General features: G+C 45.5%; 2 protein-coding genes across 2 annotated transcripts in view; one reads left to right on the forward strand and one right to left on the reverse strand.

Moving 5' to 3' along the window:
• Window positions 1-21,414, forward strand: part of LOC144155014 (trifunctional nucleotide phosphoesterase protein YfkN) — a 146,345-nt gene that overhangs the window by 57,826 nt on the left and 67,105 nt on the right. The gene's annotated exons all lie outside the window — the stretch shown is intronic.
• Window positions 16-21,405, reverse strand: LOC144155010 (uncharacterized). The gene is made up of 7 exons (XM_077686192.1): window positions 20,952-21,405; window positions 15,317-16,915; window positions 13,565-13,739; window positions 11,291-11,453; window positions 10,591-10,714; window positions 3,848-4,025; window positions 16-1,608 (listed from the first exon to the last, which is right to left on the reverse strand). The coding sequence occupies exons 1-7, from the start codon at window positions 21,002-21,004 to the stop codon at window positions 1,093-1,095; spliced, it is 2,808 nt and encodes a 935-aa protein (XP_077542318.1). The 5' UTR covers window positions 21,005-21,405; the 3' UTR covers window positions 16-1,092.

A 21,414-nucleotide genomic window follows, 5' to 3' on the forward strand; every position in this document is an offset into this window, starting at 1 on the left:
AGAGAAAACCAGCCATATAAACTAACCATTTTATTGAAAATTTGTGTAGTGAGCACTGATGAAATTTTAAGACAAGTGTTTTTATTCAAACATTGGTTCTAGCCTACTTACCCCCAGCTCTAAAATAAGCGCCTATAGCATGGCAAAAACATGTACACACCACCTGCCACAAAGGAGAGAAAAAATGGCCGAGAAAACTGCCCAGCCCGGATAGAAGAAGAATTCAAAGGGAATGTTTGCCAAGCAAACAATAACAACTTTGAAATGGACTAATAAGTAGATATTCATCCCTTCACAGTAGGAAGCCGCTACGGAAGTACCCAGCGCACCAGAAAAGTGACTGCATTTAACACAGATTTCCTGGATTACATTATATATAGTCGCAATACTCGCAAAGAGGCCAGAAAATACCGCTTCTAGGGCTGGAAAAGCTTGCAAAAAGAAAATTCACGCAAAATACATGCGCCATGCAGGGTATGGGCAGTAAGTGGTGCATTTACGGCCAAAATGTGCACCACTGAAGGCCAATTTGTGGCATGGAACATTCCATGTCCGATAAAATCCCAGCGTGCAGGGCTTCAACTATTCAGTTGGGCTAGAGATCAGCCAGCAAAGCTAGAAAACTTTCATTGCTCCAACTGACCGTATTTTAAAACTGTACTGCTACATTTGTGGCATTTTGCCCAGCAGAAGACAACCACCTTGGAGAAAGAGCCCTTCAAAATTCCAGTCAAATACTGCACTCTGAACCACTGAGATGATTGTAGCCAAAACATTTAACGTGTCACCATTGCATGCAAGCTTCTTGCACATGTGTGTGTAGCTAATAGGAACTCGCAATGCAGTTGGTACATCGCAGTTATGATTGTAACTAGGTACACTCATTTCAAGTACACCCGACCATACTTTAACAGTATTCTCCTTTCACTGAATGTATCCCATGCAGATCACATTCACTGGCACCATGCTTCCAATTTATTTAAGTAGGAAAATGCACCTGTAATAAAAGGTTCAAGAATTTACGTCAGAGCTACGACATGCCTACAACTCCCCAAAGCGCCTTGCTTACAGACAGCCCTTGTTTTGAACATCCTACTTGGCCTGCACCCCTGGGCCAATGAGTGAATCCAACCGCGCCATAATGTTATCCGAACAGTGTTCGCCCATGTAATCGGCACGCCCTTGCTCCCACGCAAGCATCCCCGAGAAGTCGTTGACCGGCGAGTGTGGGGCGCTGGCTTCAGGTAGAAAGTTGCAGTTGGCGTCCACTGCCGGTGGGAGCTGCTCCGTTGGGACATTGGCCTTGTGCGAGTCGAGCGCAGGGCTCTTTGGCGGAACACCCCCACCACTCTCACCCGGCACTTCCTCCGTTTCACGAGCGCCGGGCTCGGTGCACGTGGCCCCTGGCTTTGCGACAGGCGACCGTGGGCTCTGTGGCTCTGGGGCGACCCGTGGCCCCGGTGGCAAGTAGAGAATGGGCGTGGGGTGTGCACGAAGGGACGGTGCTGGCAGGCACACCACGGGCTCTGCTATCAGGAACGATGGGAAGTGCTGCAGGATGTCCAGAGCGCACAGGTAGCGCTGCTCGTTGGTTTTCTCTTGTATGGCCTGCAGGAGCAGGGGAAAGTGCTCGATACTCGCACGAAAGCTTGCTGCAAACCACTGTTCACCAAAGACACGTCCAACACACCAAAACAATGCTTTGCTAGACGGAAGTGCCCCAAATTTGTTCTTTGCAAATGAGATATCCATGCGCAGTTTCAAATTCCACAGACCCAGTTGCCCAGCCCATTATGCTGCAGTTTTGTCCTTGTATGCAAAGCATATACTTGTGCACACATTTTGCATGTATGTGGTTGCACTTGAAAGCATACAATTATCCAAATAAAATAGCTGGAAGTTAACCCCTGTTCTGTTATTGTTGCATCTATGTATTCGCGCTAGTATTAAGCCCAGCAATGTGTCCTCAAGTCATTCCCTTTGATAATTGCTTGTGCAATCCATGTTCCACATATCTGCCAGTAACCTCCATAGGTTCAGTCCATCATGCTTTCATCTGTAAGCGGACTATATTAGCATGTTTTGCCATCTGCTCCAAAAACTGTAGCTGCATTGAACTTTTCTTGCTGCAAGACCTGCTCTGAAATGTGAAATGCCACTTCCATCTCTGAAAATCAACAAGAATCCACACTCACAATCGCACACACTTCTGTGGGTGGGCTACGGTCTCTCCCAAAACAGCTGAAACTAGTGTTTTACACATTCCTTACACTGAACTGGAATTGCAACTCTAGAACCAAGCCAAGTTGCGTCTTTCTACAGCAGAGTTTAAAAAAAGATTTGAGAATTATTGTTTGCTCCTTACTCTCCACAGTGGTAATGACAGCCCCACAGGTGCAATGCACTAACGTCGCTGCTACATACACGACCTCTGCAATCCATTGACAGTACTAATGTCCTGTCTTCACTCAAGGTCTCTTCTGTCATCACTAATTATTTCTGTTGCTCATCGTGGCATTTTTTACTAATTGAACATCACGTGATTTTGGTACCACGTTTGCCGAGACACGCATGTGCCACATGGTGCGCAGAGACGAACAAGGGCAACTTGGTAGGAGAGTAGGAGACCCAGACTTGATAGCAGTGCAGGCTAAACATGTCGAATATTGCAATGTATATAGGCATTCGCTGTTTTTTTTTTAATACGACAGCTCACTTGTGTATTCTGTTTTCATATCGCTTGGCTGGCACACTCATGTTTCCACGGGTGTTCTTTTTCCTTTGCTTACAGTAACTCATTTGCCACCTTGGCACGGTTATTACCAAAACGGGCCATTCTGCACAGCATTTCAGGCATGGCGAGTCTTTAGCATTCCTCAAAGGACTGCCTTCCAAATTTTCGCTGCTTCGTTTTGGTGTTTAGGGCCCAAAACCACCAGATGGATGAGCGCTCCATGATTTCTACTTCAGCAAAAGTTGTCAAGTTTGCCATTTGTTCAAGGAACAGAATCTAAACGAGTATTTAACAGAAGGCCCAAAGTAGACTTTTAGAAATCTGATGCAGGCTAATTGTTTCTATCTACAACAGAATCTAGCTGAAGCATTGTCACAGCTCCTACTTGTGTCATGGCTTTGCATAACACAGCCACAGCTATATGAAGCTTATTCGACTATGCAATTCAGGGCAGAGGTGCTCCCTGATTGCTTGGTTGATTGTAGGGTTTAACGCGCCGACGCAACGAGTTTGCCATTTGTTCAAGGAACAGAATCTAAACGAGTATTTAACAGAAGGCCCAAAGTAGACTTCTAGAAATCTGATGCAGGCTAATTGTTTCTATCTACAACAGAATCTAGCTGAAGCATTGTCACAGCTCCTACTTGTGTCATGGCTTTGCATAACACAGCCACAGCTATATGAAGCTTATTCGACTATGCAATTCAGGGCAGAGGTGCTCCCTGATTGCTTGGTTGATTGTAGGGTTTAACGCGCCGACGCAACGCAGGTGATGAGGCGTGCCGTAGTAGAGGGCTCTGGATTAATTTTGACCACCTGGGGATCTATAACGCACACAGAAATCTCGTACACGGGCGTTTTTGCTTTTCGCCTCCATCAGAAAGGTGGCCGCCTGCATCGAACCCGCGTCCTCATTCTCAGCAGCGCAACACCTTAGCCACTGAGCCACTGCGGCGGATCACACAGGAGCTCCCTGCTGCCCGCTTGTGTCCATGTGCTAAAATTCCGCAAAACACGATGCCATACAATAAAAAAATGCCACCACACAGCTGAAGCCAAAACTCAGTGTCGCAGTAGTATGCCAACATGAAGTGTGCTGAATGATATACAAACCATGGAAAAGAGTGGGAGGACCCGTTTCACAAATATCTGCACCCAGAACTGTACGAACTGGACGTAGGTTGGATGCACGTCGGCAGCTGGTGACAGGGAGCCTGTGGGAGGGTGGAACTTGACATTCCATGGCTTGTATCCGCCAAGAAACTGAACCACCTTGACGTTTTGGCCAAACCTATACGAGTGGAGAAAATAATTGCCACTAGCTTCAAAAACATGCCTAACACACCATCCTCATAAAACTTCTTACTAAATGGCAAGAAAGTATAACAATTTTTTTACTTAGATGTTGAACTTTTATAAAGGACAAGAGCACACTGTTCCTGTGAATCTGTTGACAATGGGTAGTCGTAGCATGAATGTTTCGTAGCAGTTGAGTAGGGCCAAGCATCACAGAAGACTCCTGGCTATACGCAGAGTGACCGTGCCTACACGTTTCCTGGAATCTTTTAAAAGAACCTTGATGACAAGCACAGCTTTGCCTCAAGCAGTGGAATAAGAACCATGACAATTCTGACAGATACTTCAACAAAATAAGTTAACTGTAGCTATTTCAGATAATGTACCTTAAACCAATTTTAATCTGGCATGCACGCACAAGAATGACCAGAATAAAGCCCCTTTCAGCATAAGCAGCTGCATGACGAGTTGAGGGCTGCACACATGTAGCAGCACGATGTGAGCAGTGCACCAGTCGGGGTATGCTGCAAAAGCAGGGCCTGACTACTTGCGCCAACAGTTTCTACGCTGAACCTCAAGAGGTTCAGCTTACCATCATGGTGGATATTTGAGGGCCACTTTCACTAGCAGCGCGGATCAAGATTTAAAAATTTTGGGGGCTTATGTTGACACGCCGAAGCTACGCCTGTGCTATGAGGCGCCCTGTAGTGGAAGGATATGGATTAATTTGGACTACCTGGGGATCTTTAACATGCACTGACATCTTGACAGACAGAAATGTTCTTTTCGTGCTTTTTTTTTTTGTCTCCACCTGAAAGAAACGGCTGTTGGGCTGGGATCTAACCTGCATCCTCATGCTCAGCGATGCAACGCCTTAGCCAGCGAACCACCGTGGTGGGGGCAGATGGAGATTCATAGCACAATTTTCACACACAGTGCCACCTTTTTTCCTCCATGTGCAGCTTTGTTTTCGCCAGGAGTTTCATTCTTGCGAGCAATAATGAGCTGTAGCTGGAGCTATCCGTGTTACTTCACAGCTACCACCAGTGCCATGTTGTCGCTGGCAGCACCGTGCACCATGTCAATGCCACAGACTAAAACAGTGGGCTACCAGATGTAAGAGCCGGTCGTTTGTTCTCGCTGAGTAGGTCAACGTCGCTTCCGGTATGGTGCCGGGCCACCTCCGATTTTCTCTGGGCAGGCACCTCTGGCTGCCCACAAACTGCTAGAACTGCCAGACGGTTTTTGGTCTGGAAGCCATCTGGGTGCCCAGATGCCATAAATCGAAGAGGTCCAGTGATTCTCTCTATGCAGTGATGTAACTGGGGTATGTCACTATAACTGGGGTTGTCTTGTTGTGGTGGCCGCCCTGTTGCTGGTTTCGTTGAAACCGAAACTGGCATAACTAAAAAAGGCCTCGCACAGTAATTTACATTTAAATCGGCTATTTACATTTAAATCGGCTATCTACTGTGCCATTTTGTGATTACTCGGCAGATAGGTACCAATACTAGAAAGAAAGAAATGACAGTACTCCTCCAAATAAAAATAATGTCATTTAGTGGCCACACTTTGCAATAAACAAATGGCTAATGTAGGCAAAATCAACATGCAAGACAAGTGTTACTACAGTAACAACTAGAATGAGCTATGGTCATGAAGTCTTTCCCTTCCCCGTTTCTTTTTCATTATTTTATGCAGGCAGCTGAGTTATAATTGCATAATGTAAAAAAGGAGCCTTCATACAACAGAGTTAACATAGAATAAGCTCAAAGCGTAGCAGTGTGGTATGGGCAAGAGGCAGAAGAAAGTTGTTCATGTGAAGTAAGCTGGGCTAGCTGGTGCATACTGCTGCAGTGAAAAGACTGTGTTCAAACAGGACAGAGATGTACAGCTGGCCACTGTAATAATATTGCAAGAGCATTGACCAATAGGTGACTCAGAAACTTATTAAGATGCGGAGCTGTGAAATGAATGAGAGTACGCACGTGTGCCAAATGATCACGCTGGTGCAAGTGTCATCTGCAAGGCTGTTCTTTTAAGCATGCCTTTTTGCTGTTAATAAGACAGCTCTGTTCACTGCTGGACAGGGACAGCAACAATGCGTGCAAAAGTTTATATGTAGAATCGGCAGTTCACGTGCCTTCCCTTCTTTTTCGTTTCACTATCTTCTGTAGTGCAAGCACACACACACACACACACACACACACACACACACACGCAAATGAGTTTTCTCGTTTACTTTTTATTGCCGTAATGCACGTGCATATCCTTGCTACGACAATAACAAAAGACAACTGAACAAGGTGCACTTGAAATCACTGCCACCATTCAGCAATGAAAGGAGCCGGATGATTAACAGCGCAGCGGAAAGGTGTGTGCCATGCTGGGAGGAGGAATGGCCTAGCAGGTGACACTCGCCCATTCCTCCGCTTTCCACCGTGATAAGGTGCTGGCCCAGCCACCGGTCAACATGCCCGCGATATTACGAAGGAAGTGGCCGGCTGTACAAGGACAATGCACACAGGATGGTGCATAGTATTCTTTTTTTGTATGTACTATTTGAGCCCTACACTTCACCATAGCCTATTATACATTGTGCTTTGGAGGCTGAAAGCCACATGTGAACAACATTTTTCTGCTTGTAATGCAAATTAATTAGGACACTGGTGAACATTAAAGGGACAGTCAAACGAGTTGTAAACATTTGTTTACACAAAATTAAAGATGAATGCACAGGCCACATAGTGCTTTTTTTTTGCCAATTGACATCCATTTTCACATGCAAAAATTGCACTTGAACGCAAAATTTTTCTCGCACCCCGCTCGAAGACAATTTGCTGCCGTCAGCTACGAAGACGCACTGGCAAGTCTGCAGGTCTACATTAGCAGACTTAGCGTGCTTAGCCTCTACAGCTTACACACAAACAAACAAAAAGCTCATATTGATCATGAAATGGGTGAAAATCAATATCTTGAAGGCTGACAAAGGCTGAAAACGCACCACAAATCAGTGCAAAGCCATTACAGTAGTTAGTGCAGCAGCCACGAACGGCACATGGTGTTCCCTCTTCTGTTACTAATTACGGAAAAAAAAGATAAGGCTGTAAGAGTCTGCTAAACAGTCATATAATGAATTACATAGGTTAAACTGCACAGCGGTATCACAAATAAGCCTCGAACAAATTCACTTCGAGGCCCCCCTTAATAAAGGCAGAAGATTGTGCAACCATGTGATTTTAGTAGAGTAATTTGCTGTGAAAATGCTTCGGAAATTGTTAATGTTCCAAGGTTACAAGCCTTGGCACGTCACTTGTAACCTTGGCACCATGATGTGCCCAGGTTACAAGTAAAGCCCTAACTTTTCTGAACTAGTTGTCATGGGAAAAATAAAAGAATAAAAATTAGCTCATTAGAATCACTGGTTAGTAGTACCCGTGCCACGTACACTAAAAATGACATTAACTGCCTTAAGTTTTAATGCCATAAATTCACTGCTACATGCAAAAATCTAATGCCGTTCGCTCTAATGTCATTTTTGGTTTAAGGAGTTCCGCACAACTCATTCACCTTCATGAACACCTTAAAGGGACCCTGCACCATTTACCATCGACTACTCGGAATGTTTTTTGGGGTAAAGTCTATTGTCCCAGCAATCTTCTCCCACAAGAATTACGAAAATCTGTTCGCTATCACCAAAACTATGCGCAATGAGAAATCGCGCGTAATTGTTCCCTCTCAACTCGACCGCAAACAATGCGACGAAAGCTGCGCGCTCTTTCCCGGAAAGGGGGGCGGCTCACGCCATTCTCATCAGCGGCCTTCGATATATCACAGGCCGGGGAGCGTTCTCCTTTTCTCCGCAACGTGGAGGGGTCGATTTCCAGTTTGATGCCCCAAAAAAGCAGGCACGACTGCCTGCTCGCAAGCACGCGCTCAGGCTGGTAGGGCGCTTTTGAAGCAATAAACGTTTTTTGTCGAGTGGTATCGTTTAAAGGAGAGAATTGAGCTCGTCACTCAAACTCCACGTGCACTCAAAACACAAAAGAAATGCCAAAACTGTGTGTACAGGTTCAGGCATAGAAGAGGTTGGTACATGGCGCCGACGGCGGCGGATCGTCACAGGAAATGTGAAAAATAAGCTGCAAAGTTGACCAGCGACAGCCAATAGGACAGCCATTGCCGCAATGACGTCGTTTAGGCCATGCCAGGGGTGCATAATGAGGAAAACTGAAGAGAGCACGGTTGGTTTTTCTGCGTCTTTCACAGCAATTTGCGCGCTCGCCGCTTCACATGAACGTGTAATATTTGGCTCAGGTATTCCTGAACGCTGCACAGGTTTACTTGCACTGTTCAAAAAGTGTTGCAGGGTCCTTTTAAAGGGACACTGAAGTGATTTGTAAACAATGCGGGATAACGAGCACAAATTGTAGTCCGGAGTCCCTAGGCCCTGTTTCGACAACTCTGAACGCGTTTACGCGAATTTATTTAGTAGAAAAATCAATTCGAAAATGCTGTCCTCCTCTCTGCACTCTCGCCCATTTTCTTTGGCGTTTTCGTGTGACGTCAGCAAGAGAGGAGCTGGCAATTGGCTGCGCTACTGCACGGCTCGCCGACCTTCCGCGACCGAGTCAGTCGGCCCAACGTTTAGTCCGCCGGCCGCCGACGGGTCATGGCAATTCGCCCGATCAGTTGAAATAAGCCACAACACGTTTGTGAGTGGAAGAATGTGCCTTTCTTTACTTCGTTAGTTTGTACTCTGTATCTAGCTCCAAGTCAAGGTCGCTTCACACAAGCGCTGCACAAGCGCACATGCGACGCTTCGCTGACTGGTACGCCAGTAGGAAAATATAAGGCCTCTTGAAGGGGTAGAAGAGTCAGCAAAGTCAATATAGGTACTAAGGAAATAGAATCAACTGATATTTTTACCGTACAGCGTAAACTAGGTGCGGGAAGCACTTTTTTGCACTGGGCGAACAAGCACAGCGGTCAGCAGCACGACTACGCATCTGCGAACGCTTTTCTGTCTAAGAAATGCAATTGCTAGACGTGAGCTGTTGTGGAAACTCGGGGGACGCTTACTGCACGAGCGCAATACAACAAATAGTCACCTAAGCTGCTTGAAATACTAAAACTAAATAAAAGTGTAAACTGGTTATACATTATATACCTTATATTTCCACTAACGGCAGCGCCCTCACCCGTGGCCGTGTGGTCTGGAGCGCTAGGTTTTCCATCGCAAGTGTTTTGCCCGTCACAAGTTCGAATCCGCGCAGGTACAAGCTTTTTTTTTTTTTATAAGGCAACTTTTTTTGTTTTTCGTTAATGTTTTCTATACTGAGTTCACCTTGTTTTGGGCCGCAACGTTCACTGCTCTACGAACTAGTCCGCAGAACTCGCGCAGCCTGGCACTGGCGCGCTAGCGAGTTCTCGTTGGCGTGCTGTTGCCATAAGCACCGACTACTTGCGGGCAGTGGGCACAGGCCAGAATCAACGGACCCTTGGCCTGTGCGAACACGCTTTTTACGATACAGGCATGAGTGAGGCAAGCTCCCAATATGGGGGAAAAGCACATGCATTTGTGCGTCTGCGGGGACGCGGAGGGCGTTCATGCACTGCGTAGGACTCGGCTAGTGAATGATACGATTCCAAGTCGTCCTGGGAGGCTTATCTTATGCATTTTACAGCCGACAACATGGCAGAAGCGCGGTACTACGATTACTGGGATATTGAGAATGCCCATCCAACGACGCCATCGGATGTCAAACATGTTTTACAGAACCAAAACCGAAACCGAAACTTGTTTGATTGCTAACCTTGGGCATCGTCCAATCACGGTGCCCCCTCCTCCCAACGTCACAGATTAGTTGCTGCGGCCGCCGCAAACCACGCATGGTAGTTTTTCTTCTTTCGCGCTTTGTAAAATAATTACCGATTTGCCAACCGGATAAACGATGAAAAGTGTGCTAATTTGAGCCAGTCTACGCAGTGCAAGCAAAAACGGGAGCTTGACAAATTCACTTCAGTGTCCCTTTAAATCTGGCTACTCTTGAACGCGATGGGCATGAAATGGAACCAATGAAATTCTCAGCAAGTTCTGAAGAAGACGAAGTGCACTAAAACAGCGGCAAAAGGCAAAACGTCATGTTACTTGTTTTGAATATTTCGGATTCGGATACGCTGGCAGGCGACGCCAGCTGCTGCTGAAGCCAGTTTTAGAAACTGATCACACCATTTGTTTAGAAAACACTCGCTTTCTCTCACAAAAACATTTTTAACCCTTCTAAAAGTTTTTCTCCGCTTTAAAGACTGCTAAAACATGAGTGCATTTCTTTTTGTGGTCATTATTACCATCACGCCCAACACATTTAATGCCTTTGCGTTTTGGCGTGTAGCACAGACCGCCCAAATAATGCCATTCCGTTTCTTAAAGGCCTTAAGCTTTTTTCTCGGGCATGTGTGGCACGGGTACTATAAGTTCTCGTGGGCACTCACAAGTTCAAACACTTGGCTTCCACAAAAATTCACATTTAGAAAATCAGAATACGTTGCAAACTTACTGCTTAAATGCTGGCTTGTAGGTATACGAGACGTTTGCCATCAGATTGTAGATAAACGGCAATTTTCGGTTTATGTCAGATGCCCAGTTACGAAAGTAAGAGTTCAGCAAACCTTGATCCCCTCCTAGAAGAAAAAGAGCATAAAAGCATCAATTTCTCTTCCGATTCTTGCAGAAATCATAAAAACAAAAAGCAAATAGTGTAGCAGTGGAGCATACTAAAAGCAACTGCACTAGCCCAAGTCGGCTGGGTAAGTGATTGTGCAGTGGAAATTATGACCGTGTGCATGTGGCATTTGCTCTGGCTATTTTGAATGGTGAGAAAAGTATAGAATTACCACACCGTCACTTTACCAGCTCAGAAAACAACAACAACAACAAAATAAAGCAGTAGTTTACAACAACACGAGATTACAAAGGGGCTAATGCAGGCGCGGCATCAATATATGTTCAATGTTAAGGCAAGTGCAGAACTCCACACAGCTTATTCATTGCATGCTGTATGAAGAGATACCAAGGCAGCGAAATATAGGGGGACTGGAGAATTCAATATCAGGAAAGACAGGCCCTGGATGAGCCAGCCTAGCAGAAAAGGTGATCAACCCAGCCCAGCCCAGTTCAAGGCAGTGCTCTAGGCAGCAGTGCGGCAATTTCACTATACTCGACGGGTGCATGTCAGACTTCTTGCAGTAAGTTGTCACCATCAAAGCTGCCTTGGCGTTCAGCAAAGCTGATGAGATCCCAGAAGGTCTCCATCGATGGGACGTACACAAACAACCCACTATTGAAACAGTCTGGCCAGCCAATGTCGGGAACGGCTGACAGTTCATCATGCTGAAACAGCTCATCACAGTTCTGAACAACCTGCAAAAGGTAAAGAAGAAAGGAGAAGTGCTGAAATACGGCAGGATTCTCGGCACACTCCAATATAAATCGAAAAGGAATGTGCCAATTTAGAAGCTTATCTATGTTCTGCAACTGAAATGAAGGTAAGAAATTTCTTCTATATGTTCTTTTTGGCACTACAAGCGACTACTATAAGCGATCCAAAATGCATTCCCCAGACATTGCATATAACTATCAAGGTCCCCACCAACATACGTGGCAAGAAGGAATCAGTGGCAAGGCAGCCAGGGCAGCAGCAAAGCCATGTCTTGAGTGCGTCACACGCTGTTCAAACCAATGTTGTACTGTCATACTGTCTGCACACAACCAGCATTGGAAACCCCATAGCTTCGAGGTGGAGAGCAACTTTTGCACTGAGACCAATGTTGGCAAGGGGTCTTTAGAACAACCAAAGCCACGATGAGCCTACGAAAGTATAATTGCTAACTTGCTAACATCAAGTAAATTACGACTTCTGCATTCCACGAATGTTGTTTTATTAAAAACTTTGTCCTACTCTGTACGTAACTGCTGAAAATATTTTGCCTCTTGGCTCATAAAACTTCTGCTTGTTTGCCTATTTGCCTATACACAGCCCAAAAGTTCAGATATTGCATTAAATGTCCACCTGGTTTTTTCTTTTTCGCCAAAGACGACGAATTTGGAAATTTGCCTTAGCAACTCTGCGCTGCTTAATACCCTTTAGGCTTTTGTATATGCATTGCAATTGTATGACTCTTGCACTGTATTTTTAACCTTTAACCAGAAACCTTTTAACGTCTTTAGACAGAAAGGGTGGGCATTGTAGCCGGCAAAATGAGGAACCAGAAACCAACATAAAATTTGCATAAGGTCACAACTTTTTCGAATTATGGAAGATGCATAAAATACACCCACTTCATATGAAACCATCTCCATTGAATTATAACAGGTGAGAATGGGAGCATATCTTCCGTGCTCACTTTATAGTTTCCAGGATTAAAAGTTTTGTGCATTGTGAGCACAAAACTTTTAATCGATGATGTAGACGTCCTCACCTCCTTTACTGCCTTCCCCACCCCTGAGTAGGCCTCGAGTCCCCCCTTCCAAATAAATTATAATAATAATAATAATCCTGAAAACCCATCAACAGCACTGAGTGGAACAATGAGGCAGACTTAGTAAAGACAATTCACAGCAGCACAATTCAATAGCAGCTCGGTTGAGATCCCCAAGTGGGTGGGGGACAACGCAATTATTAAGCATTTTCACTTCGAATGCAAGGTTACCTGGCCCGTGGCCCCTGGAAAAAAGAGGCATGCAGTGTACACCCATAAAAGCAGACTGACTGTACTTTTTCTTTTTACGAGTGCTATTTTGTCATGAGAGTCAAGGTAGTAATCGTGCCAAGTGTTTTTAAACGTTAAATCCAGGTTGCTCTCTACTATACAGCAAGTCAGTTTGTAAGACACAATTCAAACTCAGTCTCTGAAAGCACCAATTTTATGTTTTCTTGATTGACTTTTTTTTTTCTCCAGTCTAAGCCTCCGGCTATTTGAAACATTTCAGTGCAAAAAATTCTGGATACTGGTTACTATACACTTGCACGTTGAGTGGACAAACAGAATGCAGGCATTACAACAAGTACAATGCTACAAGCATGCTTCTCCCAATACAGTTTTCAGTTGGAGACACAACAAAACAGGGAGTAGGCAGTGCCTTGCGCACAATGATGAGCACTAAAACAGTAAAAACAAAACTGCCCAGCTCGACAGTTTTCGTGCAAGCAAGCTTGGACCCAGAGCACCACAGGTCAACCCAAAAGCAGCACCTGTTCTTATGGCCCATCTCGTAAAACGTGGAGAAATGCTACGTTACAAGCACGACAGCTCATCCTGGTACGTAATTGCATTAGAGATAAGAGATAATTGCTGCAAACTGCTCTATGGCTGACCTATAAAAAAACAAAACAAAACATAAATAATACGCCATGTGAGAGGAAAAAAAAAAAAAAGCCACCTCTCATCTTTCACTATGCAGCTAAACTTGAGTGCCAATGCATTGAGGCACGTGGCAGCCAAAACAGGAAACGAAACCGCCGTGTAGCTCACCAGCATCCCAGCATCCAGGAAGACGCACTTGGAGAACTGGGTCAGCCGCCAGGCGTGCAGCTTGGTGAAGGAGACGCCAATGTCTGGCTGCTCCAAAAGTGCAAGCTTAGTGGTGCCCTGTGTCCCAAGTGACCGAACTGAGAGCACCACATTGAAGACGCATGACAGCAGGTGCCTGCAACCATTAAAAGTTCTGAGTGTACCTAGCAGCAAGCAACAAACATTTTGGCACCACAGAACCAGCTTATTAACATAAATAAACTTGTTTACACTTGTAAACACCTAATATGAACCTGCATGCTAACGCCCAAATTTTATGAAAAACGTAAAAGTCCAACACAGGACAACAAACCAAGAGGAAAAAGCTAACAAAATGATGTACACCTATAATTACATACTAACTTTTTTTTTGCTTAGTTCTGTGCAAAGCCTGACTGCACTGCACTACAATTATGTTTGTGTACAACGCACGATGAATTGAATGTGGTGGAGCATTGAAACAAACAATTGTGTTCATTTTTGGATATAAAAGCCATGCTTACTTGGTTTACACAAGCGCATGCTGAATATTTACTGGATTAATTTCTTGCATTGATTATTACTTCACAAAATTCATGGCCCTCGGTGTAGTGCTGCCCACAGGGTGAGCAATACTACGCAGACAACACATGTAACCTTCAAATATTTTCAAACATGAATGGCTACCTTGACTAAAGCAAGCCATTTCTGTTCTGGATGTTTTTGTGCAGCTAGCAGATTCTATTATGCTGATAATTCAATTATTCCTGAACACAACATTTTAGGCATACCAATTATAAAAAAAATCTAATTCTGTCAGTAGCAAAGAACGGGGTGCCAGACTAAACACCACAGCAGTAGTCATCAGAACCTCAAGGGTTTTATCCCAGGCGGACCATTTGGAGGACCAAATTGGAGGACCATTTGAACCTGCCGAAAACACAATTGGTTCAAATGGAACCATTTGAAAATGCAAATGGTGCCATTTGGCCCAATTGTGTTTTTGGCAGGTCCAATTGGGCCTCCAATTGTTTTTTTCGCCTGGGATTTACTGCTATCAGTAACTCATACATTAGCAAATTTTTTTTGTTAAAAGTAGCGTGTATTTCTTCTAGTACATGTTTCTAACTGGGAAATACGAGCTAGATGTCTCAGTAACAGGTTTACTTAAATGTCACTTCATTCAAACTTTGTCATGAAAAATACTCGCAAACACATTGCGAGCATTAATTACTAATCACATTTACATTTACATAAAAAAAAAGTCCCTCACTTAGGTCACCGGGAGCACACTTAACAGAATTCTAGTGCAGCAGCGACGTGACATGCGACACAGTAGCCTTTTAGGCTCATCAAATCATTGATAAACTAGCAAAAAAAAAAAAAAAAACGAAAAAGAAAAATAGTCACAAAAGAGTGTGCGCATACACTCTGCTGTGTGATAACTTTTCAGCAACTCAGTGGCAAATGATGCATACCATTATCCCAAAAAAGCACACCTGTGATCCTGCTGCTAATATGTTCCTTCCACACCAACAGCAGAATAACAGCATCTCAGCAAGGCATGCAAGGCACATCCACATCGGCAGCTACGTATGCGTGATTAGAAAGTTTTGGCATAATTTTTTTAGAGGTAACAGTTTTCTACATAGTTTAGATGTCAACTATCCTTTGAGCCATTATTTGTTGTTTCATTAAGAAAACTGTGTGTCATTTAAAAGTAAGCACACTAACCTGAACGCATGAGACACACCATCCGTCACCAAGATGACGAGAGACCGGGAAGTCTTGGACAGCCAAAGAGAGTTGCCTAGCACAAGGCATAGCATAGCACTGAGGTCATTGTTAGCCATGGTTACATAAGCTTGGTCCTGCACAGTTGGCACTGCGGGCTTTGGTATAAATGGCTGTACCAGATCGGTCATCCAATCCGAGCTGAGAGACTTCCTCCGTGCGATTTCAGCTTGCTGTCCCGGAGTGCTGTCTTTTGGTTTTCCTAGCCCAGTTGAGCCAAGCTCGTAGAGCTGGAGCTCAGAGGGTTGCTTGAACAAACCTTGCAGGTCCCCGCTCTCAGTGCAGTGTGAATTGGTGCCTCCATCATTCTTGGAATCTTGTGCCAACGCTGGACAAGGTTCAAGAGCTGCAGGTGATAATCCCCCTTCAGGAGAAGTGGTAGCATGCACTCGGGACGGTTCACCTTGACTACACTGCGTTGGCTCCCCTCCAGAGGAGGAAATGGCAGCAGCACCAAGTGGCTCAGATGTATAAGCACTTGGAGGTTCAGAACAGTCCTGTGGCTGGCCAGGAGGCGATTTTGGAACTAGGGCTTGTGATAGAGGGGAGAAATTTTTTTGGTGCGCTTGATGGGCCGGCACATTTTCCACACATAGTGCAGTGCCTGGCATTTGGGATTGTTGCTGATCTGGGGAACACAGAGGGCTAGATGCAGGCATTTGAGGAGGAGCTTCAGACCCCTGGTGGGTCTGAGCCCTCATGTCAGGCAACAGAGGGTCAGTGCCTCTTTGGTCCGGTCCCTTGGCGACCACAGTTGGGGCCTTGCCAAAGGGGCTTGGAGCCCAGGCATTTTGGAAGGCTGCAAGCTTCTCCCGTGCACACCAGCTGCAGTTAGGGGGATCTTTTCCCTTGACAATTATGTCCACACTGAGTTGCTGTATGAGAGACTGAATGGCAGACACGTACTTGATCATCGACTGCGAGCAGGAACCACACAGTGGTGCCTCCTGCATGGGGTACGGTCGCATCTTCTGAGCATTCAACATTTTGGAGTAGTAGTCGCTAAAATCATCCGATGCCAGCTGAGCATGGCGACTGCACTGTCCACTATCACCCTGGTACACACCGCAATTTTCGTCCTGTGAAGTTCCCATTGCCTTGTGCCCTTTCGAATGACTAGTAACTACGGCTCGAGAAATGTCTTCCTTCAGGTCAGGAACATTGGGAAATGCAGGGCAAGGGTAAGCCGGCTCAGCAGAGTGAAGATCCCCTGATGGGCTTTTAGCCGGGTTGTTTGCCGCAGCACTATTTCCTAAGCTTCCTTCAAAAGAGAAGCTTTCCAGATCCAGACTATCACTGCACTTGGTATCTGCGCTCGCATAGGTGAAGGAGACAGTGCTGGGTGTCATGGTGCCATCCTCATTCCTTACTGCAGCCGGTGTTGTTTTGAGCAGCCCTGGGGCTGCACCAGTGTCACTGGCACGATCCTGCCGGGCAGCCGAAGCACCGTTGACAAGGTGCAAGTCATCTTCAACCACAAAAGGTGCTGGCAGGTCTGCCTCGTTGATTTCTTTGTAGGGAGGTAGGCATCGTTCAAACCTAAAGAGAGCATAACAGTTACGATGCTTAGCTCCTCTTACTTTTAGCACGGTGATGACCATAAAAGATGTAATCAAACTAATCATCATTCTGAACAAAAGTTCAATGCTGCTAATATAAACATTTGGTGTACTTTATCACTAGCAATGCACCGTGTGCATTCAAAAAGAGCAAGTTGAGATGCCGAATTTCTACAAGTAAAGACAGAAAATTTGCATAACGGCGAAATAAGCGGCAAGAATATTTGAATTATCTTCAGCTATTCCCTCCTTTAACCAAGACTAAGCAACACATCTACAGAACTTGTTTGCCACTTCCAGACACCAACAAGCCCCACAAAACATGCTTCCATGCTTCAGTCACTCAAGTGTGGGACCTCTTGGCTGAAATGCAACATGCTTAAAAGAATTTGGTCAAGCCTGCAGATCCCAAAACTCCACACTTCGAACAAAATTCTCACCTACGGCTCGCTACAAACTGTTTCATAACATAAATTTTTTTTTAAGCGTACAACCCAGCCTACTTGTAACAACCAGACTAAATCCCAGACTTTCTCAATGGCGACTCAGAGGACCAGGAAGAGGACCCTTTGAACCAGCATCACTTAGTCCAGGTTCACTTGGTCTCACAGTTAAGCACTGGATTGAACTGCCTCAACACCATCATCCAATGCACTGAACTATATACTTCGAATAAGGGCTGTACATTAAACCAGGTGTTATTTAGATGAGGGGGATGATATGAATAAGAAAATCCCTGGGGGAAATCTCCAGAGAATGAAGAGGTTAACACTAGACAAACAAATTTAGATTTTGGCAAGCTAAAACCAGTTAACACAGTATATAAGCCAGCACGTAAGGCAACAAGTCCTGCAAGAAATAAGCTCATTGTTTGCAGCTGTGAGCACAGCATGCCTTGAGCAGAGTACATGTGATGAAAATAATTCCTCTGAAGGGAAACTGAAGTGCTTGCAAATATTTCAGATAACCCTATCATTGGGTTCAGTGTACTGCTGATGTTGCTGCAGTTTCACCACCATTTCTCTCTTTAGGTGCTTAGTATGAAGAGTACTGACATTCTATGAACTGCCGCTTGCCTTGTACATTTTCAAAATTTTTCCCACTGCTTGTTTGCCCACCTCCTTCTCTCCTATTTTTGCATTAAAATCTTCTTATTCGAGAAAAGCCTCGTCCTCGTAACCAGATATTTATGCATTGACTTGTACTACCTTTAAATTGTATCACCCATGTAGCTTGGTGACAACTGCCTTGACCCTCTTGGTAATGCTGTAGAATTGATTGATTGATTGTAGGGTTTAACGCGCCGACGCAACGCAGGCGATGAGGCGCGCCGTAGTGGAGGGCTCCGGATTAATTTTGACAACCTGGGGATCTTTAACATGCGCCGAAATCTCGTACACACGGGCGTTTTTGCTTTTCGCCTCCATCAGAAAAGCGGCCGCCGCGGCCAGGAATCGAACCCGCGACCTCGTGCTCAGCAGTGCAACGCCTTAGCCACTGAACCACCGCGGCGGGTAATGCTGTAGAATTCCTCCACATTCCTTGCTATCTCTTTGTGGATCAAGAATCCTACCCCAATCCTTCCTTCTTTTTGTGATGCCCTCAGCAGTACAAAGCTGAGCTGCTCTCGCTTGACAGAGTTATAGTGCTTAACATTGCTAGGTTCAAATTTCAGAGGTGTTCTGTTTAGACCGAGAAATCCTTAGCACCTTCTGCTGTATCACTGGTTCAACTGCTGCCTTGGCAATGTGCTCTGCAGTTGCTGGGGCACATAGGGGTTGTAAGTTCAGTCTTCAATTCATACGAGGGCTGTGGCCAACCTGTACACCAGTCGCCAGATATTGTGCTGGTAAAAACGTGCCATTTGTGTCCCAAAATGCCTTACTAGAATGGTTGCACCCATTGAGTATAGCCACACTAACAACCACACATTGTTTTCTTCTAGAAGAGGCAGAACTCCGAACCCAGGGTGTGCAATCGACCTTCATTGTTCCTCAGGAGTGCAGCTCCATTTTAATAAAAAAAAACTTGCATGCAAGCAGGAACCAAGATTTCTTCCATTACGTTGAGTTTTCACACATTGTTACGTTGCTCAGGAACACCATTGTAGTAGATACAGGGCTCATGGTATCTTAGAAAAAATTGAAAGTGCTACATTGTACTTTACAGATCTCTGCCATTCTGAAAGATCTGTCTTCGTCAAGAAACTTAATATCTTTGTTTACATTGCACCGAACAAACGACCCTAATTTGGGTAGTACATGCAACCTCCTAGGGAGAGGCTCCTGATAATGTAATCTGTTCATGAGGGGACCTTCTTTCAAGCGTACGCATATGCAGCAATGCTATAGGATAATGAAGGAGAAACTGAAAAATACTTGACACAATTCCATGTGCGTAGCAAAAGAAACTGCTGCTGCAGGTACAATAGCCAAAGATTTGATTGATTGTGGGGGTTTAACGCGCCGACACAACGCAGGCGATGAGGCGCGCCGTAGTGGAGGGCTCCGGATTAATTTTGACCACCTGGGGATCTTTAACGTGCGCCGAAATATCGCACACACGGGCGTTTTTGCTTTTCGCCTCCATCTGAAAAGCGGCCGCCGCGGCCGGGAATCGAACCCGCGACCTCGTGCTCAGCAGCGCAACGCCTCAGCCACTGAGCCACCGCGGCGGGTAAATAGCCGAAGAGATCATTTATAGTGAGAAAGTACTGTAGAGCACATAAACAACTGTGATTACTTATTCCAGATTTTTCTTCATTACAACCACAATTCGGGAACTTGAAGTGGGGAGCATAGGGCCCCTAGCGAGCTACCTGGACAGTTATTTCTCAGTGCAGCCCGTCATCAAAATAGACCGCTCCTGAGCTCAAGGGGCTAATCTGAAGGAATATGGTGAGGTGGTTTCCTAAAGCAAATGTGGCAGGGTAACTTTGGCCTCTGTTGGTGCCGCACGACACAACTGTGTTTCAGCAGCAACCTGGGTACCCTGTCACTCGTTTCACTGGGTCATGCTTCCTGCCCACTGGCGACAGCATCGGTTTTGAACGACACGATGTGTTTACGACAACGGGACCGACAAGATAAACGTAATCGCGCTACGTGCCGGACGCCAAGGAAGAAACCTTCACGCAGTCGACCTCGAAGCGCAGACAATCACGGTAAAAAAAAAAAAAAAAAGACACCCACGGATAGACACGCGTTTATCAACAGTGTTGTGCGGTCGAGCTGTACTGCCCAAACAGCAGCCTTGTTCCACGCAAGGTAAATTATGGTGAAGTTCAGCAAGTATGCGGCCCAAACGCGCAGACAAGACAGCCACCAAAACAAAAAAAAACTTTGCCACGACGTCCCGCAGTGCAGTCGCGAAGCGCCGCAGAAATTGCTTCGGTGCCGCCGACAAGACCCCGACGCTGTCTGGGCGGGTGCTTCAAACAGGTTTTTCGCCGGTCCCAAACAAGCGAACTTGTTTCATCACCTCCCAACAAAAAGATAACTGAAGAGTGATGGAGGCGCCGGGATCTAGCGCAGCTGTTTTGACAAGCGCTTTATAGAATTTAACAGAAGAGCAAAAATGAAGCGTATCAACGGTGCCGTGCGACACAGTGGGATAAGATTTCCTCCGCTTGTGAGACAATCGGAAACTTCAACTCTAAACACAGGTGACACAAAAATATGCCGGCGCCCAATGACATTTGCCCGGCTTTGGCTTACTGGCAACGAGCATGGCCAAGCACCACCAAAAAATGCTTCTTGACACGTTATAACTGAGATAAAAAAAACTTCTGCGAAGCAGGGTTCGAATAAAAACGGCGGTGCTCGGACATGACGGCCCGGAAGCATGACGGCCAACGCAGGCGACAGGAAAGCTCAAGCACTTCGTTCAAATAATTACAAGACATCTAACTGCAATTTAAATCAACGAAAAATTTACACGATTCAATGCCCCAGCAACACAGTCACCCGCTGCACAGCAAAACACATTAAAATATAATTGGTTAGGATGAAACTTACTCTGTGGACTCCGAAAATTCAGCGCTCGCCAGTTCTCGCGTTGAAGTGCTCATTTTTGATCAGGTGCTCACAGCTTGGCGTGTTGTACCAACGCTGATCCAGTGGATCATAAAACTGAAAATTTTAATGCCGACACGGCGAAACTCATAGCTCCCGCGCCATACCCCAATGCAGAGAAAAACCCCACCGACCCCACTCGATAGCGCAGGAGTACAGCGCTTCGAGCTTCGAGGGCGCTGGGCCGGTTGATTGTTTGTCGGCTGGCTGACCGCTCGCACGAAGTCGCGTCTCTCTCTCGCCCTCCTTCTTTCCCTACTGCTCCTGCCTTTAAAAAAAGTTATTTAGAGACAAAAGAAAGAAACCGCATTTGGAGCAACACCAAATTAACTTAAAATGAACATCTTTAGACTCATGGAAAGATCTAAGTGATGCCAAAGCTTAGGTGAAGTGCCTACTACGAACG

Source organism: Haemaphysalis longicornis, unplaced genomic scaffold (genome assembly GCF_048455015.1).
Source record: "Haemaphysalis longicornis isolate Haplotype H1 unplaced genomic scaffold, Haemaphysalis longicornis Haplotype H1 scaffold_1, whole genome shotgun sequence".
Taxonomy (NCBI): domain Eukaryota; kingdom Metazoa; phylum Arthropoda; class Arachnida; order Ixodida; family Ixodidae; genus Haemaphysalis; species Haemaphysalis longicornis.